At 43.0% G+C, this 24,272-nt stretch overlaps 11 protein-coding genes across 11 annotated transcripts; 6 read left to right on the top strand and 5 right to left on the bottom strand.

Moving 5' to 3' along the window:
- Positions 1-390: 390 nt before the first annotated feature.
- On the bottom strand, positions 391-1,420 carry SAMD00019534_052510 (hypothetical protein; the record flags this gene model as incomplete). The annotated part of the gene is made up of 3 exons (XM_012899722.1): positions 391-604; positions 674-802; positions 867-1,420. Coding segments are annotated over 3 exons (897 nt in total), but the record flags the coding sequence as incomplete, so codon positions are not given.
- A 747-nt stretch (positions 1,421-2,167) lies between these two features.
- SAMD00019534_052500 (hypothetical protein) lies at positions 2,168-3,152 on the top strand (the record flags this gene model as incomplete). The annotated part of the gene is made up of 2 exons (XM_012899721.1): positions 2,168-2,239; positions 2,313-3,152. 2 exons carry the CDS (start codon positions 2,168-2,170, stop codon positions 3,150-3,152), a joined length of 912 nt encoding a protein of 303 aa, XP_012755175.1.
- A 1,124-nt stretch (positions 3,153-4,276) lies between these two features.
- On the top strand, positions 4,277-6,910 carry SAMD00019534_052490 (hypothetical protein; the record flags this gene model as incomplete). Its single annotated transcript, XM_012899720.1, has 3 exons — positions 4,277-4,930; positions 5,015-5,600; positions 5,682-6,910. The coding sequence occupies 3 exons, from the start codon at positions 4,277-4,279 to the stop codon at positions 6,908-6,910; spliced, it is 2,469 nt and encodes an 822-aa protein (XP_012755174.1).
- Positions 6,911-6,993: 83 nt separating this feature from the next.
- SAMD00019534_052480 (hypothetical protein) lies at positions 6,994-8,307 on the top strand (the record flags this gene model as incomplete). Its single annotated transcript, XM_012899719.1, has 1 exon — positions 6,994-8,307. A coding segment is annotated over one exon (1,314 nt), but the record flags the coding sequence as incomplete, so codon positions are not given.
- Positions 8,308-8,413: 106 nt separating this feature from the next.
- Positions 8,414-9,826, top strand: SAMD00019534_052470 (hypothetical protein; the record flags this gene model as incomplete). The annotated part of the gene is made up of 3 exons (XM_012899718.1): positions 8,414-8,655; positions 8,724-8,946; positions 9,083-9,826. Coding segments are annotated over 3 exons (1,209 nt in total), but the record flags the coding sequence as incomplete, so codon positions are not given.
- Positions 9,827-9,897: 71 nt separating this feature from the next.
- On the bottom strand, positions 9,898-12,596 carry SAMD00019534_052460 (hypothetical protein; the record flags this gene model as incomplete). Its single annotated transcript, XM_012899717.1, has 4 exons — positions 9,898-10,607; positions 11,144-11,941; positions 12,058-12,432; positions 12,491-12,596. 4 exons carry the CDS (start codon positions 12,594-12,596, stop codon positions 9,898-9,900), a joined length of 1,989 nt encoding a protein of 662 aa, XP_012755171.1.
- A 296-nt stretch (positions 12,597-12,892) lies between these two features.
- Positions 12,893-15,601, bottom strand: SAMD00019534_052450 (hypothetical protein; the record flags this gene model as incomplete). Its single annotated transcript, XM_012899716.1, has 6 exons — positions 12,893-12,913; positions 13,000-13,376; positions 13,435-13,779; positions 13,911-14,096; positions 14,338-15,303; positions 15,394-15,601. 6 exons carry the CDS (start codon positions 15,599-15,601, stop codon positions 12,893-12,895), a joined length of 2,103 nt encoding a protein of 700 aa, XP_012755170.1.
- Positions 15,602-16,334: 733 nt separating this feature from the next.
- Positions 16,335-19,134, bottom strand: SAMD00019534_052440 (hypothetical protein; the record flags this gene model as incomplete). Its single annotated transcript, XM_012899715.1, has 2 exons — positions 16,335-18,944; positions 19,051-19,134. 2 exons carry the CDS (start codon positions 19,132-19,134, stop codon positions 16,335-16,337), a joined length of 2,694 nt encoding a protein of 897 aa, XP_012755169.1.
- A 641-nt stretch (positions 19,135-19,775) lies between these two features.
- On the bottom strand, positions 19,776-20,210 carry SAMD00019534_052430 (hypothetical protein; the record flags this gene model as incomplete). Its single annotated transcript, XM_012899714.1, has 1 exon — positions 19,776-20,210. A coding segment is annotated over one exon (435 nt), but the record flags the coding sequence as incomplete, so codon positions are not given.
- Positions 20,211-20,766: 556 nt separating this feature from the next.
- SAMD00019534_052420 (hypothetical protein) lies at positions 20,767-21,210 on the top strand (the record flags this gene model as incomplete). The annotated part of the gene is made up of 1 exon (XM_012899713.1): positions 20,767-21,210. The coding sequence occupies one exon, from the start codon at positions 20,767-20,769 to the stop codon at positions 21,208-21,210; it is 444 nt and encodes a 147-aa protein (XP_012755167.1).
- A 1,718-nt stretch (positions 21,211-22,928) lies between these two features.
- On the top strand, positions 22,929-24,080 carry SAMD00019534_052410 (hypothetical protein; the record flags this gene model as incomplete). The annotated part of the gene is made up of 2 exons (XM_012899712.1): positions 22,929-23,295; positions 23,626-24,080. The coding sequence occupies 2 exons, from the start codon at positions 22,929-22,931 to the stop codon at positions 24,078-24,080; spliced, it is 822 nt and encodes a 273-aa protein (XP_012755166.1).
- Between the last annotated feature and the right edge of the window lie 192 nt (positions 24,081-24,272).

The following is a 24,272-nucleotide window of genomic DNA, read 5'->3' as shown; positions in this document are numbered from 1 at the left end:
ATGAAAGGAAGGAAATGAAAAGAAAGGCGGGAGGTGTTGGGAGGAAAAGGGGAGGGAGGAGGAAGGATGTTGGATGCGCGTCGCAAGTCTGCCAGCCAGCTAGGCACAGACCACGCGCGCGAACCACGCGCCCACACAGTGATGACTAGAACATGGCCACGGACTTCTTGATAAAGTCATCGATGATGGTCTGGAAGGCAACTTTGACATTGTCGGTATCGATGGCACATGTCACATGTTGGTAGCACGAGCGTCTGGGCTCGATGCGCTTCAGGAATTGACTGGAAACGAAGCTGGCCGCCGCCTTGAAGCTTGAGCCACCATTATAATCGCTAAAGTACTTGGAGAGGGGCACGCGCTTGATCTTGTGTTTGAAGATATCCACCTTGTTCAAGAACAATACCATCGCGCTCTTCTTGAACATGTCGAGTTGACAATCTCTTTGAACAGTGTCAGCGAGTCCTCCAACCTATTCGTCTTGCCATCCTCCTCGAGTACCTGGTCATACGAACTAAGCGAGGACACAAACAACACCGCTGACACTCCATCAAAGCATTGTATCCACTTTCTTCGATGGCTCTTCTGTCCTCCAACATCGACCATCCTGTTGTATGAGTATGAGTTTGTTAGTGATTGAGTGGCTACACATTCATTCATTCACATGTAAGCTTACATGAATCGTAGACCTCTGAACACATATTCAGCTTCTTTGACACTTGTTGTCTTTGTTCGTACTCTAAGTATATCCTGTTCGGTCGGTATGAACGTCTCTGTTGAGTACGCATCTAGGTTGTTGAGGAAGCTGTTGGGCAAGATGAGTAAGTAAGTGAGTGAGCCTTGCCATTCCGCCCATAGGGTACACTTACTATGAAGCTGAATCATTGAGTTGATATTGTGAAGAGCCTAGACCACCATTCTCTCTGATGGTGTATTGATGCTGTATCTCGTTGGTCTGCCAGAGGGTCATGATGTCTTGGATGATGAGTGTCCAACTGGCAATGGCTTGGCCGGCGCGAAGGAGGGCGTGGGCATGCTTGACACGCACCGCACGCTCAAAGTGTGCCGGATCCTCAAAGTACATAAGGTCGTCGGTGCCCAGCTCGTAGTTGCTGCCGCGATCATTGTACATGGCCTCGAGCAGCAGATGCATTAGACTGACGATGTTGTCATAGATGAGGCCTCGATTGGCAATCAACTCTGACTCTGTGTAGCCACCGTTCTCCTGGATGATCTTCATCTGTTTGAACATTGTGGACTTGCCCGAGTCTGATGAGCCCAACAGCAGGATCTTAAACACAGATGTGTTGGTCGATTCCCTCTTCAGGGTCTTATCAATCTCGAGTGACTTTTGCCGGGCCTCGTTAGGGTCCCTCGAGACGTCCTGGCTCTTGATTGTCATTTTAGTGTTGTTTTGTTTGTTTGTTTGAATGATGTTGTTGCTTGTCTGTCTATCTGCTGTATGTCTGCTTGAATATATATGTTTGTCTGCTGTTGTGTTATTGGTGTTGTTGGTTGTTGTTGCTATTGTTTAAATAAATAGGATATGCTGTCTGCTACTGCTGCTGCTGTTGGTTGATGGATGATCGGTAAGGGTCTGAAAAAGGGAGGAAGGAGGGAGAGAGGAAGGAGAAGGAGGACGGAAAAAAGGAGATTGAATGAGTGTACAATGTATAATCAAAGGATAGTAATGTGAAGTGATATGAGGAGAGAGAGGAGAGGTTGATGGTTTAAAAAAAGGGTAGGGTAGGGAGAGGAAGAGGAGGAAGGAGGGAGGGAGGAAGGAGAGGAAAAATGGTAAACTATATATTGTTGTTTGGCAAGTTGATAGTGTCCAATCAAAGCATGCTGTAAAGGAATACAATGTTTGTAGATAAACAAGTAATAAGGAATGTTACTGATGTATTTGATTTGATTGATCAGTGATCAATGTGTGTGTGTGTGTGTGTGTGTGTATATGTGTGTGATTGATCGAGTGAATGTGTGTGTAGTATTGTTGCGAGTGATGATGTGGAAAGTTTAACCGGATTGTCTTTAGACCTCAAAAGCCACAAGGACCAAAAATCAACTCACTTTTCGAAAATCGTTTGGGAACCCCTGACCCAACTGACAAACAACTTTGGAAAGAGAGAAAGACAGACGATGATATCCATCCACGCTACACAACATTATGAACAATAACAAGTCAATACTATTCTTTAAAGCACCAAAGGATGATACTGATGTTGATCCCTATCAATCGGTAAGAATACATAACTTGTTATAATTTGAATGAATGAACTAATGAACTAATGAACTAATGATTGAATTAATAGTTGTTTGAAGATCATTCATATAATGTATACTTCATGCCATTGTTAAAGATTACATATTGTAATGTGGATAGGTTGAAACAATGTATGGTAGATAATGTAGATTGTTATAGCTCATTGGTTATAACATCTTGTAATGCAGTTGGTACAATCAAGTTGATGATCGATACTTATCAAGACGAGACGACGATTGATGCTATCAAGTGTTGGTTGACTGAGAAGAAACTCTATATTGTTGGTCAGACTTCACTCAATGCTTTAAAGTCCATCGCCACGAGTATAGGCCTAAACACATCATCTCTATCGCATGCAGTTGTTCTTGGTAATGCCAGATCATTGGCTGAGTCGATTGTACAAAGACAGGAAATTCCTACATCAGAGAGTGAACATCAACGACAACGACTTCTCTATCCATGTGGCAACTTAAGGAGAGACGAGTTACCAACTATTCTTGTACAGGGTGGATGTCTTGTCGATGAAGTCACTGCATACACCACGTCAACAGCGACAAACATCTCTGGTGACACTTTGATTGATGCGCTCGCTGTCAAGACTGACAATGGGTTGTCCATACCTCCACGGCTGGACTGGGTGGTCTACTTCAGCCCTTCAGGGTTCGAGTGCATGAGCCATCTTCAACAGACACATCCTCTTCTATCGCAGGCTAAGATCGCAGTGATAGGCCCTACAACAGGAGACGCGGTACTTCGATGCAACAACAACAACAACATCAGCGGCAACAGGCCTGCCGTGTCAGCAACGGCATCTTTGCCCACGCCAGAGTCTCTGCTCTATGCGATCACACTCTCATCTGACCAAGACGAAACGGTGCATAAGAGTTGACCGCAATTAGAGTCAATTGGACCTATTAGGGCACCACTTGCGAACCAAGGACTCTGTCCCCGGCCTAGTGTCAACGTGTCCACTGCGTCAGTTTTTTTTTGGGCTAACCAAAGCACCACAACGCGAACTCTGGGCATCACTTTTGCTCGCGATGATGTTGGACGCATGATCACACCATCACCTGGCCCTACGCACCATGGTCGAGTCACCCCACAATCTTTGGCCGTTCTACCTTCAAGGTTGGTGTAAGTCTCGCCGCGTCGAATGACTTGCTTGACTTCCGATTAATATAAGTAGTGATGCTTCACCACTATTCGTGATGATGGCGGCTTTGCAACAGCATCAGTGATCTACATCTAACTTCACAACCAACAGTAGCATTAGTTATCTCTATTTCTATCACCAACTTCACTATCATTGTACCTTTTGGTTTGTTTGTTTGTTTGTTTGTTGACAACTCTCTCTTTCTTTGTCCTCGCGTAAACTTAAACATACCTTTTACCAGTGTTAGCGTATTTATTATTAGTTTGGAAGCTTCAATAATAATAATAATAACATCGTTCAATCAACAACACAATACAATTATATACACTTAAGACATCAACAAACTCAACTTAATTATTTATAAATATATATTTGTGGATTGGCTTGGCTTGGCTTGGCTTGTTATATATTACCATTACCATTACCACTATCTCTAACATCCAGTGTCAGTGTCGGCAACAACACCACTCGCCACCACTCAACTAAACGCGCCATCAATTACTTCCAAGTTCCAACACGCACACACACAACACACCATACCAGGTCAACACCAACATCACCTTCATCTTCACCATTACCATCACCATCAACAACATAAATATATAATAGTACTATTATACACAACATTTAAAGCATCCATTCATTGGATAAATACATTTATAAATATTGATAGAAGCAGTAGTAATACAGGATATATATAACATTAGGAATAGGAAATACAACATATAATAGGATATCAATACTATATATATACTTGTTTGCCATAATTATACATATATTACTACCTTTGGTCACCCAGACAATCAATCAATTAAACATTAGAGAAGATAGAAGGAGGAGTGAAAGCGAGTATATAAATGATGGCAAGCTTATCACCTTCATTGTCAGTTGGTGCCGCTCCAACAAGTGCACCGATAATGTCTCCGTTGAATACAGCTCAATCATTATCTCCTCAATTGACGACGACAACAGCCTCTGTTTCTCCTTCCAATAATGATAATATAAGCGCACCAGTGTCGGCTTCGTCCACACCTGCGCGCGGCGAACGCCCCAAGAGCAAAGATTACAATAATAGTGGAAGCAAGGAATCGTCGACTCCTCATCGTGGGCGGAGCCAGAGCGATGACTTTAAGCATGCGGGCGGCGATGCCGACAAGCAGGGAAAGCGCAAGCCATTCCTTTCGCCAAAGTTGTTGCTGCCAGGCAAGCATCGGACGATTGTTGGTGACGAACCACCAATCTCAAAGACGCTGGACAATCGAATGAAGAGCAATCCATACATTAAGAAGTTCAAACTGCCGTCGTCAGAGATACTGATAGACGACTACTCGGCTGCGCTCTACAGGCAGATACTGCTGCATGGGCGCATGTACCTGTTCACAAACTACATCTGCTTCGAGTCCAAGATCTTTGGCATCAAGACGATGGAGACATTGATGATCAAGGACATCATAAGCATAACAAAGAAGCGTTTCCCTGTTGGTATAGAACTTGTATTGCAGAATGGACAAAAGGTAAGTGATTGATTGATTCGAAATCGAAACGACACTCCCGATCGATATTCTGACCCTCCGATCAAACGATGAATCAATCTGTAGTTTGTGTTTGCCTCGTTTGTGTTGAGGGACAAGACCTATCACGACATGTTGGATGCGTGGCGTGACGTTACGGGTGAGACCCATGAAGATGTATCGTCCCAAAGTGTCGACGACGACGCAGAGGAAGACCAAATGATCGGGTTTGATGATCATACAAGTCATTCTACCAACGGTACTGCAACAGATACATCATCCTCCTCTACAAGTATAAGTGAGCTGACGACCTCTGACTTGAAGTCAGCATCAATCATTGGCTCAGAGCAGCAACAACAACAACAACAACAACAACAAAAGAGCATCGCCAACTCAATCGACAACAACAACAACAATAATAATAACAAGTCAACAACATCATCACAGGTGGACACAACTATACCATCAACATCATCACTGAATACCAACACATCAACAACAGACTTGAGCAAGGCACAGATGAATGTACCTGCTACACAGTCGGCGACAAAGCCGGCAACTGTGGCAAGTCCAAAGCCATCCGCCGAGGAGAAGAGTCCATTCGACGAACTCTATGGTGACATTGAGCAATACCTATCGACCAACGAACAGGCTTCGATACTTGAAAGTTCAGGTATGTACATCATATGGATCACCATCATCAACATCACTCACTTACTCACTCAACTCACTCCAATCATATCAATCAATCAAGTGTCTGAGTTCCAGGAGTTACTTGTAGAGAACTTTAACATCAGTGTAGTTAACTTCTTCAGGGTACTCTGCTCGGATCAATGTAACTTTGCTCATACTTATCATGCCAAGCGAGGCGATAGTAATATCGTTGTGAAGAACTGGACTCATAGAGAGCGCTTTGGAACGGTGCGTGAGCTGGAGTATGTGGCCCCAGTCAACTCTCCAATTGGCCCCGACAAGACAAGGATACAGGAGACACAGCGATATCATCTGACCAACAAGAAGCTGGCAGTGGAGACTGACACTATCATGTTGGACATACCCTATGGCGACCACTTTCGTATCGAAGCCAAGTGGGATGTGGTGGAGACATCGAGCGAGACATGTCGTCTGTCCATCCAGCTGTGTGTGCGCTTCATCAAGAAGACGTGGTTCAAGAGCAAGATCGAAGCGGGCACCATCAAGGAGTCCAAGGGCTCCTTCACTCAGTGGGTGCAACTCGCCAAGCAGGAGATACAAAAGACGATGCAGCTAAAGCCCAAGCCAACAATGATCACAGCGCAGCCTTCACAACTGGTGCTCAATCGTAGTATTGACAACAAGAAGGAGTTGATCGACTCTATTGCCCGTCTAAAGAATGAGGAGCAGCCTGCGGTGTCATCTCCCACGCTCGACTCGCCCAAGCCACATCATCTGCGGTCAAGGAGTCGCCAACACCTAATGACCTCTTCGGGCCAGGTGTCCAACGTTGGATCGCCCAACCATTCACATCATCACACACCCGTGCTCCACAGCACGTCCACATCGATACCCATCGGCTCTCCCCAGCCTACCAACATTGGCCTACCTGTAAATAATAGTTCCGGCAACCTCTCAGACATAAGTAGTAGCTTTGGTGTACCATCATCAATAACAGCATCCAAACTACAACAACAGCAACAAAAACAACAACAACAACAACAACATACCAAAGAGGAGATACCATTGGGATTCAAACTCAAGTTGTCTACCAAGTATGGTAGTCTTACATTGTCTGGATTCATACTGGTGGCAATGTTACTGCTGGCCATTTCAATGTACATGTACATGCATCTACAGGTTGTATCACTAAGGTCCAAGATGGAGACCATCGAGGACATTCTAAAAGATGTCGTCAAGAGTCGAGTAGTAGCGGGCCAACATGCGCATGCCAGTGTTGGCGGAGAACATGGAAGTGGAAACACTGCAACAATATTACATCCATCATAAACTTTTCCCATTTCCAAAGTGATGATCAATTTTCACATCCCTCATCGGGTTTTAATTGATCAAGGACTCGGCAAAGGGTCACTTTCTTTATTAATTGTAATAATAAGATGTTAGAGATAATACATAGTAGGCTTGTACTTGTTGTACTGGTGCTGTTGGCTGTGTCTGGACAGACATTCAACATCGCCATCGCTGCATCAACCACTGACACCTTCGTTACCACTGCTAGCCCATACTCTGGCAGCACTTCAGGCGGCTTCACCACTAGCCCTACAAGCAGTATCTCTGGCAGAATCACTACTAGCACTACTAGCCCATACTCTAGCAGCACCACTGGCAGCATCTCTACTGAAAGCAGCACTACTAGCACCACAGCTAGCCCCTACTCTGGCAGCACTTCTGGCGGTTTCACCACTAGACCATACTCTGGTAGCAGCACTACTAGCAGTATCTCCGGCAGCACTTCAAGCCCATACTCTAGCAGCACCACTGGCAGCATCTCTGGCAGCGCCACTTATAGCCCATACTCAAGTAGCACCACTGGCAGCGCCACTTATAGCCCATACTCAAGCAGCACCACTGGCAGCATCTCTGGCAGCACTACTAGCCCCTACTCAAGCAGCATTGTTGGTAGCACCACTTATAGCCCCTACTCAAGCAGCACCACTGGCAGCATCACTAATACTCCATACTCTGGAACCAGCAGCATCTCCGGAACCACTGTGACCACTGTCCCATACTCTAGTACCTTCTCCAGCACTACTTCAAGACCAGTGTACTCGACCTCTACTGGAGAGTACACCACTACTTACTACAGTACATCATCAGGATCCACATCATATGTATCATCAACAACATCAACAACAACAACAAATGATGACAGTCGCTATAATGATGATGGCCCAACAGACTTTGAGATCCAAGTGATGATCGTCATTGGTATCCTTTTAGTAATCTTTGTCATTGTCGTACTCATTCTTAGGAAGATGAGGAATGGAACGTTCAAGTACCAACCATTGCCAGTGCCAGCGCCACTTGAAATGGAGGTTCATACTCCAGTCATCTCACCATCTATTCCGACAATGTCGACCTCACCTGTGATCGAGCAACAACAAGCTAAAGATGTCTCCGTGATGCCAAACAACATGATCATGCCACCAATGTACCATCCACAGCAACAGCAACAGCAACAGTTTGTTCCACAACAGATGTTCTACTATGTCCATCAGGCACCTTATGGATATCCAGGTGCTACCCCTGTCCCTACCCCGGCCGCTGCCACTACTGCTGCTACTCCACAAATGCAACAATATCCATCATATCTGCCACCGCCATATCCATTCCAGCCACCTCAATATCCATTCATGGTTGCCCAACAACCTCAACAACCTGAACAACAATAAAACTTGTGTCGCCGACTGATCAAAAAGTTCAAGTTCATTTGATCACATGATCAATCAGTCGAGTCAGATATATAAATAATCATATTATATATGCATGTAGAGAAAGAGGAGAGCAATGAATCTCAGCTTGCAAGATCCATTCAGGTCAGGTGATGTACCAGAGTCGGTCGAGTACTACTTGCGCGACCCAGCTGGTGACAAAGCCAACTGTCTTCAATACAATAGACGTGGTCTGTTACTATGCGTTGGCAATCAATCAGGTTCAGTGACCATCTGGGACTTTGAGACAATGTCTATAGCAAGGCAACTGATCGAACATAAACAATGTGTCAACTCTGTAGGGTATGTGATGTTGCCGACTCGAGATGAATGAATGAATGAACAAGTTGCTAACATATGCGAAATAATAGATGGACTAGAGATGGCAAGAAGATCATCAGTTGTAGTAATGATGGTTCATTGATACTTTGGAATGTTGTGACTGCAACAATGGAGGTGAAGATGGAGTTTGAATCAGCATCTCCACTGCTACATTGTCAGCTACACCCAAGGAACAATGACCTTTGTATAGTATGTCCTTCAGGTTCACCTCCACTCCTGGTCGACCTTTCAACCAAGAAGACGACGCCCCTTTGCGCAATGCCAGAGATAGAGCTCAATGTATGTTGCAAGCCAGACATGTCAGACTCGTCACCTCGATCACATGACTTCTAACAAGCAAGATACACACCTACAACCATTCTAGAAAGGAAGAAGTGAATGTAATATGATAGCAGTATATAGTAGGAATGGAAAGAGGATTGTCATTGGAGATTGGAAGGGTCAGATCACATTCTTGGACCCAAAGACATTGGCAGTGGATCGCACGATAAAGATACCATCTGGCGCAGGCATCAAGGAGTTTGAGTTCAGTCGCAATGGTAGATACATGCTGGTCAACGCCACAGACAAGATCATCAGATTGTACAGCTTGGAGATGGACGCATTCGTCCGAGACTTCCAAGACATCATCAACAGAGTACAGTGGCGAAGCTGTACCTTTAGCAACAACTGCGAGTATATCCTAGCGGGAATGCAACACAAGTCCAAACAGAGCATGTTGGTGTGGAGCATCAATGGAGGCTTGGTCAAGGACTTGGAGGGCCCAAAGGAAGGCCTGCACCATGCCTACTGGCATCCTCTGCGTCCCCTCATACTGACGATCGGTGTGAGTGGCGTGATCTTTGTCTGGTCACTAGTCTACACAGAGCGATGGAGTGACTTTGCGCCAGAGTTCAAGGAGCTAGAAGAGAATGAAGAGTATGTGGAGCGCGAGGATGAGTTTGATGCGCCGCCCGACACTGGCGCCGATCAGGACAAACAGGGTGCAACAGCCAATGACGACAAGATGAAGATAGACGACAAGACAGAGAATGAGGATGTTGACATCACAACAATCGACAGGATATCAGAGTTTAGTAGCGATGAGGAGGAAGAAGTATTTATATTTAGGACAGTACCCGAGTCTAATGTCCGGTGAGTGAGTGAATCAATCATATCATTGATTGATCGAATATTAATAAAAGATGTAGCTGCTGAGTTAAGTTAATCGACTCTCTTGGGATCGGCATAGACTGATGGGATACCAAAGAAGTGTTGCAGCGACACGGTGTAGTATTTGGCTTCCAGGAGTGAGCATACGAGGAACTGGATCCAAACAAAGACGCCAAGACCGGTGGCAATGTGCCACATCGCATGAAGTTGGACGCCATAGATTACGTAGCCATCCACACAGAACATTCGCTCGGTGACCCAGCAGACGTAGCCCACAAGGAATGCAACGAACGAGTAGATGTAGAGGTAGACATCTGGCGATCGTCTCTCCACACTAAAGTAGCCAACGTTCTTGCGCTTCATAATGTAGAATGAGTGACCGATGATGTACATGACCAGTGCGCCATAAGACACTTGCAGGATCTTGGGCTGATTGCGAATCACAATGATCCACACTGAGATGACGATGCCATATGCCGTCAGCATGTAGGGGATGACGTGTCGCAGGAATGAGTTGCCCAGCACACCACCCTTGTAGCCATTCTTGGTGGGCTTGTCCTCGCCAATCGTTATGAGTATGTAGAGCATGATGAGTGCAGTGATGATCATTGGCAGTTCGTCCAAAAGCTGGTTCTGATATAGTAGTGTGGCGTGGAATGCCGCTGAGCCCAGACCCACGACAGCCAGTGACAGTAGACCAAAGTTAAGTCGACGCTGTAGACCAAGTTTGTTCAATGTTTGGACATGAAATGCATTGTGACCTGATATCGATATTATATTTGTTAAGTATATACCGTAGACAGCATATAAACTAATGACCAGACTTGATAATGTATTATAGAATTCACAGATATATGTTGACTTTACATAGTTCAATTCACACCAATCTATACTTGATGTAGGTATGCCCCAATAATAATTTGTAAAGTTCATTATTATATATATATCTATGTTATTATCTGTTTGTTTGATTAATGAATGAGTGAGGGTAGATTGGTCATTAACACTTATGAGTGTTCGGCTCATTCTCGATTACTTAGTGGTGAACTAGGGGTTAGAAGATCATCGAGCTTGTGGTGTTGTGGAGATGGAAGTGGGGTGTGGAAGATGTTTCCGAAAATGGCGACTGATGTGGCTAGATGATGAGCCTGCCTGGTCCACTCAAGTCTCAGGGTCTGAACAGAACATTCATTTATCAATTATTTATTCTGTTGTTGTTGTTGTAGAACATTCATTCTGGCATTAACTCTCTCTATTTCCTTGTTTTGTGATATTCTCTTGCGAAGGTATATCACACTTCCAATGACAATGGTCAACGCGATCACTACACTCATTACAATGATTCCTGCTAATGCTGCTGTGGAAAGACCATTGTTACCATTTCCTTTGTTGTTGTTGTTGTTGGAACAAAGTGAGTCACCTCCATTGTTACCAGTGTTGTCAAGGTCTAGCAGGAATTGGAAATCAGGATCAAGTATAGCCTCTTTGTCAAAGAATGGCAGATTGATTCCAATCAATGTGGTGGCAGAGTGTGCCGTTGAATCATTGGACGAAACAATCACATTGGACACTGTAGCCACACGTGAATCAACTACTGCCCGTTGAATGAAATGACCATACAGCTCCACATTGTTGAGGCTGAGCTTCATCCAATAGATACTGCTCTGGTCATCAATGTTGCCAATCTGTTTCCTAGAGCAGGACTGGTCAGCTGACGAGTTGATCGATGCTTCCATTACGACTTGTAGCGTATTGAGTCGACTGTTGAATGGGTATCTTGAGACGCTCACGGTGTACTTGAGTGTGGAGTTCTTCATCTGGATGATATCCCCAGCGAATGATATGTTCTGATCCTTTGTGAACCATTCCACCTTGACTCTCACAGTTGCTCCATTAACCAGATCAATCTTGTACATTGATGTCAAGGCATTGGAGGACTCCAGGGTCCAGTCCTTCAGATGATACTCTCTGTATGGCTGTGATGAATCACTGAACTCGCGTATCATCACCACATTGATGCTAGATAGCCATGTCTGGTACTCATAGATAATGGTTGGACTTGATGGATCAACATCTGGAATGACTGGGATAATGGCTAATTGATGGTTGTGAAAGTTAGTTTGTATCACATGATTGAAATCGATCACGTGATCATTGATCACGTGATTGTAATTGATCACGTGACTTTGGATTAATATTCTGGATACATACTTGATGAACAATCGTTGCCGTACCAACCGAAGGTACATTGGCAACCCATGGTCGTAGAGCATACTCCACCATGTAGACATGAATTGTTGGTACAGGTGATGATTGGGAGTGGCTTTGGTAGAGTTGATATGATGTTCATCCAATTGGAAGCTTGTCCCTTGACCATGACTTGAGCAGTGAAGTTGTTCGTAGCCGATATCAATGAACTATTATATATGATCATTCTACTTGTTAAGAATACATGATTGACCGAATGAGTACTTCCATCCTCCGAGAACTGAAGTGTACCATTGACCAATGAGTCATTCAATCCAAAGTTCTTTCCAAACAAAGTCACCGCTCCAACAGTTCTCCTATATTCCTCGATAATGGGAACTGATTATGATTGAGTTAGTGAGTGTAGTGGGACTATCACCTTCACGAACAAACTTACCTGATCGAGTGAATGTGATTGCTATTGAGGGTGTGGATGATGATGACAGGCCCAAGGCAATGATGTCTGAGTGGGAGTATCCATTGAGGTTGAGATAGTTGTCCATTAGACCGTATATTGAAATGAATGCTACTCCATTGGCTGCACCAAATCCATATGGTAGTTCACCAGAGCATCGATATGATGTTTGTCCAGGTCCTGTACTCATCACTGATGCTTGATAACTAACAATCTCATCCAATCTTGATGTGAAGTATACCATTGGCCAATGTCGTAGAGATACATCCGATCCAATATCAAACACAATGAAGTTCAATGAGAATGATCTCTGACTTGAGCTAACATCAATGGTCGACGGGGACACTGTCAATGATCCAATCGTAGGTGGATTGGTATCTGAGTCTATTTGGCAATGTTAGATAACTGTGGATGGGTTGGGATGGAGCCATTCGAGGGCACTTACTTAAGGTTGCGGTTGTGGTGATCGAGAGTTGAGCACCTCCACTTACCATGAGGGAACCAATTGGATTGATTGTGGCTGATATTGAGGTCTCTGATGAGTACTTGGCAATGTTGTAACTGTTGTCTCTGAGTACGATGTCAAGGATGGTGAATGTCTGACTTCTGGCCTTGCCAGTTAAATTGAATGATCCAATATATCTCTTTACAGATGGTGTTGTTGTTGTATTATATAATGTCAAATTGAGTCGTCTTGGTTGAGCATCTACATCACTAATCACATTGAGATAGCCATCCAAGAATCCATTTGGATCATCATCAATAGTCAATATCCAACCAATCACAATATTATCTGTGACATTCAATGAGACCATTGGAGAAGGGTATGCGCCAAGTCCAAGACAAAGAGGTGGTAGTTCATCGCCATCTAATATCCGGTGCAATGGTTAGAGATTGATGGGAGGTGGCAGACAAGGGGTACTTACATGTTGAGACTATGTTGACTGAGGCGGTGGCTGATCCAAACTTTAGTTTGAGTTGTTGGTGATCAATGTATTGTGGCCGGGCAACAATATAGTATTGTAACTCTTTGGTCATTGTCCTACGTGGTACATTGAATGGTATGACATACATTCCTCTATACCAATCATAATATCCAACAGACTTGTAATTTGGATTCTCTTCATCATTGCCATAATAGAACTCTGGTTTCCAATTGATATCATTATTACTTGTATTGAAATATAATGTATTACCAACACTACCATTATCAACATCCATCAAGTATGAATCAAAGTATAACATTGTAATATCATCCAATGTACATGATACTGGTTTGGATTGATTGATTGGTTGAGTGAGGGTTGAGGGTTAGGGTCGAGGGTTAGGGTCGAGGGTTGAGGGTCGAGGGTTGAGGGTCGAGGGTTGAGGGTCGAGGGTTCATGAACCCTGGAACACTTACTTATTGGAGAGTTGAATGTTATATCTTGCATTCTGTTGTTGATGTAATAGTCGTTGAAGGATAACTTTTGAATTGATCTACTGTTGCCTGCACCATCATATGCTCTGGCTTCGTCAGGCAGACCAACGGCTACATCATTGAATGTTATAATTGTCTCATAGACACCATAATGTATATCACCTTGTACTAGATTAGAAGGTGTCAGAGTGAATGACCTATACCTCCTATTCAACGAATGTAGATAAGTGTACTCGAATGTGATCGTATCGAATCCACTACCAGCATCGCTAATCTGCATCGACAAGTGATATGAGAACTGAGAGATTGGTGTAAARGATCATGCTTGTGAAGTCGGGAGGTATCTTGTCCACTTGAATAGGTATGTCAGTCAAGATGAACATTGAATCAAGGGCAAGATAATACATACCTGTGGGCGGAGCGAATGATGAATTGTCCATTGACTCCCAGTTGCAGTTGAGGTTAAAGAGGTAGTCCTTGTGTAATGGGTTAAGGGCAAAGGTTGTGGTGGATACGTGGCCTGGGAGAAGTGGACGATAGGCAAGACCAAATGGGTATGGCCATGGGATTGATAGACCATGGTTGTCAGAGTTCATCACACACGAGTTGGACAGATAGTTGAGTGATCCTTTGAAGCTGTGCACCACTGAGCCCGTTGGAGTGTTGGGGAGTACACCCTTGGTGAACGCCATTGCCGAGGCATTGGGCTGGCGACTTGTATAGCTGTATGTCCAACTAGTCTTGTTGGTCAACCTCTTGTTGAGCTCGTAGAGTGTGTGTGGCGAGCCGGTCTGAGTGTAGGCCACCATCCAGCTCTCGGTGAAGTAGTGCTGAGGGCCACCTTTCATGAACTTGAACGAATAGGTGCCATCGTGGGGATAGAGTGTCAGCAGTGTTGGCTTGGTCGATGACATCCGGATACTGTAATGAGAGTATGGGCGGGGATTGTTGGGGAACTGTGTCGACAAACCTGGTTCAAGGATGAACGATGATGTTGATTGATTGAGTAGGACATATGATGGTATTGTGATGGTGGCAGTTCGATTCAATCTATCTTTGATCAATAGATTGATAGATTGAGTGTAGTCATTGTTGATAGGGGTTGTAGTTGGTGATGGATTCAATCCAATTTGATAAGTTGGATGAGTTGGATGAGGTGTCGTCAACTTGATCAAAGCATCATAACCCAATGTTGAGACAGTATAACCATTAAGTGGATCTAATCCAGACTCTTCAATCTTGACATAAAGGACATAAAAGTCATTTGACATCCTTATTGGTTCGGGAGGATTAGGATATGTAGTATACATGAATGGATTAACCATATTGAATGTCATTCCACTATTCAATGTAACATTCAATGGTGTTGAAATATCTAGTTTGTGTGTGGATGGAATGATTCCAGTGTGGTCAGTATTGATCGGTCACTCATTCACCCAATCAATCAATGAATGATGATACATACTGTTGCAATTATAAGTTATGTTCCATTTATGAATGTTGTTGAAGCCGTCTGTGGCCTCGCCAGTGATGAAGTTGGAGCCAATTGTAAGGGTATCGATGTAGAATGTTGAAGAGCCTGTTGAACCATCATAGATGTTGAAGTCAGATATTAAAATCTTTCCAGCTGATGTTATAAGAAGTGGTGTTGAACTAATTGTTGGAATAGACATTGCCACAGCCAGTTTACAACCTGTTCCACCTTCAACATATGATCCAACATGCCTCATCAATTGTACTTGTGATAATACTCCATTGTCTTATGTTATAACATATAAAGGTTAGTTAGTTATTTTGTTAGGACATTTATTTATTTATTTATATATACATACTTGTTGTCAAATAGATAATAATGATCAACTGAATAAAAACTGATGGAGACGGAGTCTTGATCATGATGGGGTGTGTGAGTGACTGGCGATATAAACGCACTTATCACTTCCAATCAATCAAATAATCTATGTTACGATAGTGTAAAGTGATTGTAGATAAAATAGTATACACCTACACCTACAAGGTATACCCTCCATCATCATAAGATATTTTTATTAATGATGGATCAATAGATGTTTCAGGGTCAACTATCCTCACTCTCCCCAATATATTTAATATAATGGTTTGGGCACCAACAACAACATCATCTTAGTCCTAAGATAGATTAAGTAAAGTATCTCTTCAATACTTCCTTGGAGGTGTAAATATCTTGTAAGGTTCATCGGGTCACCAGGGTTTGTTTATGGGTTCATAATTATCTGATTGTCGGGGTTGGGTCAAGAATGGGTCCATCTTAGGGTGGATTACATCATAATAATATCAATGAAAGAGAGAGAGAGAGAGATAGAGATAGAGTAATATCTATTTGTTTGATATTTATACACAGGTGTTCACCTTAATCTTAACAATCTATTAGAATAGATTCCACCAACTCTTCTTCTTCTTTTTCTTCTTGTTGTTGTTCAATCTCTCTTCCTCTTCTTCTCTAAGTACACCACTGTGATCATCTATATCATACTCCACAGAAGGTACCTTCCTATCTCCTGTAGTTGTTGGTACATCATCGCCACGACCTCCCATCCTAAACCTACTATCTACATTATTATTATTATTATCACTTGTACTAGTTGTTGAAGTTGTTGTTGTTGTTGTACTGCTTGTTGTTGTACTAGTTGTTGTCTTGTTGTTACTACTTCTTGATGATGATCCATCGACCATCTTTAGAACTTGTTGTCTGACTTCTTCTGATAGTTCATCAAAGTTTGGTAGTGTATCTACTTTGATATCATCACTGGGTAACTTGATTATCTTTGATTCACATAGTACTGTTAACACTCTTAGATTGTACTGTAGAGAGAACTTGTAGACGTTCAACAAGGTGTCGTTGTCAATGTAGGTCCTGAGCACGGCGGCGCACAACTCCTTGGCGCGACCCAGCTGATGGAAGTCGGCCAGCTTGACCAACTCCACACAGTTGTTGGGATCGATCGGCACCTCATTGCTGTAGAAGTAATGCAGCAGACTCTTGAAGCCATCCACTGACATCTCGTACATATCGATTGACTCCATGCTCGTCTCCACAAACTGTCCCTTCAACATCATTCTAAAGTATGGCGAGCGCAGACAGAGCATTGCCTTGAATGATTGGACTACTGTCGCCACCTCTTCGCCCTGCTCATGTATGTTGAACTTGACGTCGTAGTAGTGCTTGGCGAATGATTGATCGTTCAACTTGTTCAGGTCGCCAATGAGACTGGACGAGGGCATGGTCTCGAGGGAGCGGGTGCGACCAATGCTGCAGAGATACGCCAGACGCTCGAGTCCCAGACCCGTGGCCATCATGCCCAGCTCCTCGACAATGGAGACGGACAGGTGTGCATGGTCCGTGTAGTTGAACTTGGTGAGTAGTCTGAGCGACTCGATCGATGTGTTTGGGAAGTCGATGTAGGTGATGTTGTCCACAGTGCTGGCTTGCACGCTGTACGTCATTGTTACGTTGATCTTGTTCTTGGCGTTGGGACTTTTGTGCTCGTCCATCAGCAGCTGATGAAGCTTGGGTACACGACTGGCCACAATCACACGATGGCACTCAACATATTCGGTGGATGATTGACTGCCGCTGGTGGTTAGACGCAGGTCTGCAAAGCTGGTGTCGCCCAACAAAGATGCCAACTCTGTTCCAAACAGACTGTGACCGCTGGTCAATGAGATGAGTGAGGAGTTGCCTCCAGCTGCGATCTTGAACACGGTGGAGTTGGCCGGTGTCCTGATCTTGGTGAAGTTACACAGCTCCTTGATGGCCTCGCCCTCTCCACACTGTGAGTTGGAGTTGTTACCAAAGGTGATGACCTCGCCATTGTCTGTGAGCACCATGACGTGCTCGTAGCCAACCTCGATCGAACTGACCGGGTAGGGCAGTAGTGCCTGCACCAACTGTGGAGTCGCTGTGAACTTGTCGTGGCCCTCCAGTAGCACACCCAGCTGGCTGTTGGCATTGCAGCCCCATGTATAGATGAAGTTTGACGTGTCTGTGAGCACGGCGTTGAAGTTGGAGCCAGCGCCAATCTTCTTGATCTTCTTGTCAAACTTGACCAGTTGGGGTGTCGACGAGCTGGCACAAGTCTTGATGGGCACGCCCAGTCTGCCATCTTTGTTTGATCCAAACGTGTAGACTTCGCCCTCCTCTGACAGGACGATCGTATGCCAGTTTCCACATGACACCTGAGAGATGGGCGGCAGGTTCTCAACGAGCTTGGGCGTCACCTGGAAGTCGAATCCATTCTCGCCCATGTATCCCAAGTTGCCCATCGTGCCCTTTCCCCATGAGTAGAGCTGTCCGCCCGAGCACAAGGCCATCGAGAAGTCCTGTCCACAGCTGATGGCAGTGACACTCTTGTCGCCAAAGAATGGGATGATTGTTGGTGTGTCGATGAAGCCTGCCTCGGTGTTTCCAACTCCAAGTCGTCCGCCCGAGCCGTTACCCCAGGCGTGCACGATTCCAATCTCGTCAAGTGCCAGCGTGTGGTCCTTTCCACAGGCAATGGCCACGATCTGTTTGTTCTTTAGCGCGCTGATGGGTGTGGGGATGGACAGGTCCTTCTTGGAGCGATGGCCAAGCTTGCCGTAGCTGCTGAGTCCCCAGCTGTAAAGGTGACCTGTGTCCGTAAGCATGATGGCAAAGTTGTTGCCAAACTTGACGGTGGTAGGTGAGTGTTCGACGTGATTGAACAACAGACTGGTCGGTGCCGACACGTAGTTGAGCGTAAGTGATGAGGTGAGCATCTGGCCCCATTGGTAGATGGGCACATGTGATTCTCTGTTGGGATCATCTGGGCCGACCACCGTCAACTTTGATGTCTTTAGTGTTCCCAACGACTTTGTCATCTCATTTGACTTTAGCCACGTCGCAATATCAAGTGCAGTCAGATTCCTCCTGTCGACCATCGATCCATCCGCACCAAGACCAATCAATACATCCAACATCTGTCTATTTCCATTTAGTGTTGCTACATGTAATGGTGTCTATTTTTGATTGATTGATTGATTGATTGAATGAGTGAGTGGGATAGTTCCATGACCCGATCACTCACTGCACTGTCACCCGACGGACCAACTTTGAACAACATACCTCCTCTTCTTCATTCTTGATATTGAGCAAATCTGGAAACATTTGGAAGATGGGCTGCAGGGCCTCGTGGACAGAGGCGTACATTTGTGATGAGAGGATGATGGTGTGCAGTAGACCATTTCCAAGTGTATCCAAACGTGATAGGATATGTTTAATACTATCATAATCCTTTCTATTACTTAATTTCCTCAACTTTCTTGCCAACACTGAATAATGATCACGTGTCAATTGAGTCCATTGAAATTTCGTCGTGTTGAATATATCAGAGAACTTTATGCCCCTGTCATTATGAGTCAAGTGTGTCAAGTAATCCATTATCTATTTATCTCTATATATATCTATATCAATATATATAAACAATATTATTATATTATACCTTGAGAAGGTAAGATTGATTATGATTGAGGTTGACATGTCACAAAGACTGAAAGAGGTTTGAAATTGACCACTTTTTGATTAATTTCTGCTTCGAAGATTCATTGAAAGTGTGTGAAAAACACATGTTTTGTTGGAGCTTTGCAGTTTGACGATGACAAGTTCAATCAACTGATTGAGTCACATTATTGTAACATGTAATATTTGTTTGATATAATATATATAAGTATATTTATTATGTGTTGATCGATTGTGATGATGACAGAAAGACATTTACGTCTATCTTGTCAAATGTGTGCGAGTGTGTGAGATGTTGGACATTACATCACTTGATGACGACGATCATCATTTTACAAGTGACTGGTGAACTTTGGAGTATCCTTGTGGTTGTCTTCGGCTCCATTGGCATAGTGCACGGGAATGGCAGAGAATTGCTCTTGAGTGAATCCTTGAAGACAGTTGATGCTCACGTAGGAGTAGGTGCCAAAGCCTGGATGGTCACCCTTGATGTAGGTCTGGGTACCACAGGTCTTGCAGAAGTAGTGTCCAGTGTAGTTTGTTCCGTAGCGATAGACGGATTGGTTCTCCTCTGGTGTCAACATCTTGAATGAGCTAATGTTGGTGACGGGATGGCACCATAGACGGGTGATTGAGCAGCTTGAACAGTTGCAACGGCCACTCTGACGAAGATCATGGTCCAGCTCACACTGGAACTTGACGGCACCGCAGTGACAAGCAAAGTCAAAGGTCTTTTGAGGGGTTGGTTCCTTGGTTTCCATTATTTGATTGATTAGTTGTTGATTGAGTGATGAAAGTGATTAAAGTTGTATTGTGATGAATGATTGATTTGAGTAAGTTGAATGTTTAAATAAAGACTCACTATGAAATTGAATCGGTGATTGAATGATAAAGAGATATCTTCAATGTCCAATTCCTGGAAATAAAGGGTTATGAGTGTTTGAAGAGTCAATTCAGACTGTACTTGCACCAAAGTCATATGATTATGTTCAGATTACATTCGATCGGATGATCACTATTAATATCTGAAGAGCTGATTGGCGCCAAAACATTATATTTGGGATAAACCCCAACGTTTCGTTTTCTTTTTGGTCGGTGGGGTTACTCATGATGGAACACGGTTGATGAACATAATGGGGGTTCTTTAGCAAGATGGGTTATACATATATTCATGATTTCTTGTAAACTTCATTTCTCCTCAAACGAGGACATCTTCGGACATTTAATCCTTGACTTCAGAAGTCATTCCTTTCAATCATACGCCAACAAACTAAAAAACATTACATAATATATATATATTAATAAGTAACAGTCAGTCAATTCATGTCCGAATCCGCTACCCCTGTTGTCACTCCTCCACCTCAAAGACTGTACACTGTATCATGTCATTGTGGAGGTGTAAAGTTCCAAGCTCAGATGGAGAAGGAGCTTACAAAGGGACATAGATGTAACTGTTCAAGTTGTTTCAAGACTAGAATGTGGGTGCATCCAGTCAGTGACCTGAGCACATTCAAGATGATGACACCAGAGGAGAACGTCTCCCAATACGTCTACAACACAAAGATGTGTGAGCACTACTTCTGCAAGACCTGTGGCACCCAGACACACATGATGGGCGACTGTCCAGGATATGGCCGCTACATCCTCGCCAGTATCAACTGTCTCGAGGAGCTGACCCAAGAGGAGTTCTCCAACATCAAGTTCCGCTACGCCGATGGAATCAACAGTAACTTTATGGATGTACCAAAGTATACCAATCACCTTTAATATCCAATTTATATTATTTAATTAATCAATTAATTCAAATTATTTCTGGACTTCAATAAATTGTAAAAATCTTCCTTTCCATGATCATTGATCATTCGCACACTTGAAATTGTTTAGGATCAACATGTACATTTTCTTTAGGAGTCCAATATCACAGAAAGGTAATAAGCCCAATCTTTATGGGTTCATTTCCAACTATAGACTCCAATCAGAAATTAGATATATGGCACTCTATCCTAAATAAACATTTATTCATTCATTCATTCAAATTCGTATATTATCTATCACCTTTAATTAATTAATTGGACAAAATTCACAACTATTCAATAATTAATGAAGTGATCACACACACACACACACACACACATTCATTCACACATGATGGAAGTACTTTTCTGCGATCCATCTCATGTGCGATACAATGAATAAATATCTATATCAGTGTGGTCTCAAAATTGAACTAATTATAGTTTATTATTTATCTATTAAATAGTTATTTATTATGGATACATTACCATAATTTATTATTTCCAATGTTGTTGGATTTTTGGAAGATGTAGTTGATAGGATATTCTTATCTATGGTATCGAAAAGATTGTTTGAAAATAGATCCAAATATCTTAACTTTGTTGGATTGAATATCTTGAGTAAATGTGATAATCTAAAATCATATACAGACATTATTAAATGGTCAATGTCGATTGATAGTCGATCAAAATCATTCTTAATAATCAAATTGGAAGAGTATTATTCACTTAATCATCCATTACTATTAGGTACATATATTACAATTTTTATCGTGGAATACTTCCTGTCTAACTCTCAATCAACTCCTCACTAATTTAGACAAACTGAAAGAACAATTGAATTTACCATGCCTTAGAGAGGTATGTTTCTTTCAAAAAGTGAAGCCATTACATAAACAAACTACACATCCATTGTCAAATTTGCATCCCAATTGGAATGAGACTAAGTTATTGTTGGATGATTTGGTAAAGAGGTCGGTGGAGGTCAATTTGATTCTGGATTATCATATATTCTCAATGCAACATCTACCTCTCTCACTACTGGTATATGTTGGTCGAAGCACTGATTTCAACAATATTCAACGAATATCTCTACCAAATACTCTAAGAGGACTACAACTTACATTTTTGGACAGAGGTGAATTGGATCCTAAAAAATTATTGCCACTTCCAGACAGTCTTACTTTATTGAATCTTATATCTGTATCACTTTGGAATGGATCAATCACACCTGGATCATTGCCAAACAGACTTAGAGAGTTATCATTCAACAATGAGTTCAATCAAATCATTTATCCAAACACATTCCCAACTACTCTCACTACAATTACATTTGGCAAGTTCTTCAATCAATCAGTAAATGGTGTACTACCATCATCCCTCACTAGATTGGATATCGAAGCACAGAATGATATTTATCATCATGATCTGGTCAATCTACCTAATGGACTCCAAAAAATCAGTTTGCCACGATCATTCATCAACCTATCTTTGGACTGTCCTTCATTGGAATATCTCATTGTCCAATCCTATATCCCTGTCAGTCATCAATATCCCAACTTAAAAGAGTTGTTTGTAGACAATGTTAATGAGACATGTAGGGTGAACGATGTCACCGCATCAAGATTTCCCCAACTCACTCGACTTACTTTGAATGAAGGTGATGATATCACTTCACTCGATATTAGCCAAATGTCATCATCACTCAAGAGCTGTGTCATTTTCTGGAGCGTCTACCAGATGCACACCGCTCCTTTAAGTCACCTTACAGTTCCATTTGGTGTTGAGAAGTTGAGGGTCAGTGGCTCTGACTTTGCCAATGAAATGCCAGGTTGCCTACCGTCATCTATCACCAGTCTAAAGTTATCCAATGCAAGGAATATCAAGCCAGGTGACATACCACCATCAGTCACAAAGTTGGAATTGGTCGATTATAAACAACAACTGGATATCAATGTACTACCACCCTCACTTATCAAACTCAAGACAGTATTGACAAGACATTCTGTTCACATACTTCAAGAACTGCCGAGTTCGGTTATGGTTCTGGAGGTCACTGGTATGTTCAAATTGATAAGAATCAACGATCAATTATTCTTTTGTTGTCCATCTTCCAAGAGTTATCCTTATGATAAATGGGCTAATCCATATGGGTTCGTGACCAAGTCTAGGATTCAAGAAATAATAATGCAGTAATAAACAATGTTGTCAACATGATGTAATCTTCCATTTCTCGAAACTAGTAGGTAGTAGTACTATAACCTGGTTTCCTGGAAGTACTCAACTTTACAAGGTTACATTCACTTCCTTGTTGATGTACCAAATCATTCATGAATTTGACTTTCAATCATCAATCAATCATTCAATCAATCATTCACAATGTCAACAGATACAGCAACACCACCATCAACATCATCAGAAACAGTGACAACACCAATACAAAAGTTGTTTGATCTATCATGTCACTGTGGCAATGTAAAGTTCCAAGCAGAGTTGGAAGAGAGTTTGTCAAAGAGCGGCAGATGCAATTGTTCAAGTTGCTTCATCACTAGGTTGTGGGTGCATCCAATTGACAATATGAGCTCATTCAAGTTGCTCACACCAGAGGAGAACGTATCTCAATACCTCTACGGCACCAAGCAGTGTCAACACTTCTTCTGCAAGACCTGTGGCACTCCGACTCATATCAAAGGTGACTATCCAGGCTATGGTCCATACATGTACGTCAGTGTACCATGTCTTCTCGGCCTCACTCAAGAGCAGTTCGCATCACTACCCTTCAAGTATGGTGATGGTGCCAATGACGACTTTATGAACACGCCCAAGTTCACCAAACATTTGTAACATGATGCTACGAATGTGATCGCATCATGTAAAGTACTCTCTGTCTTGACAACTTGAACGAGAGGGAAGGACAAGGATTGGCCGCCCTTATACCAAATAAAGTTGGGCTTATTCCAAATGTCATGCTCCTCCCAGGTATCCACGAAGAGGTTCCATGTGGACAGACACCTTGTTTTTAGTCACGTGACCATT

The sequence above is a fragment of the Acytostelium subglobosum genome, assembly GCF_000787575.1.
Source record: "Acytostelium subglobosum LB1 DNA, scaffold: scaffold9, whole genome shotgun sequence".
Taxonomy (NCBI): domain Eukaryota; phylum Evosea; class Eumycetozoa; order Acytosteliales; family Acytosteliaceae; genus Acytostelium; species Acytostelium subglobosum.
This window is presented reverse-complemented; position numbering and strand designations above follow the sequence as displayed.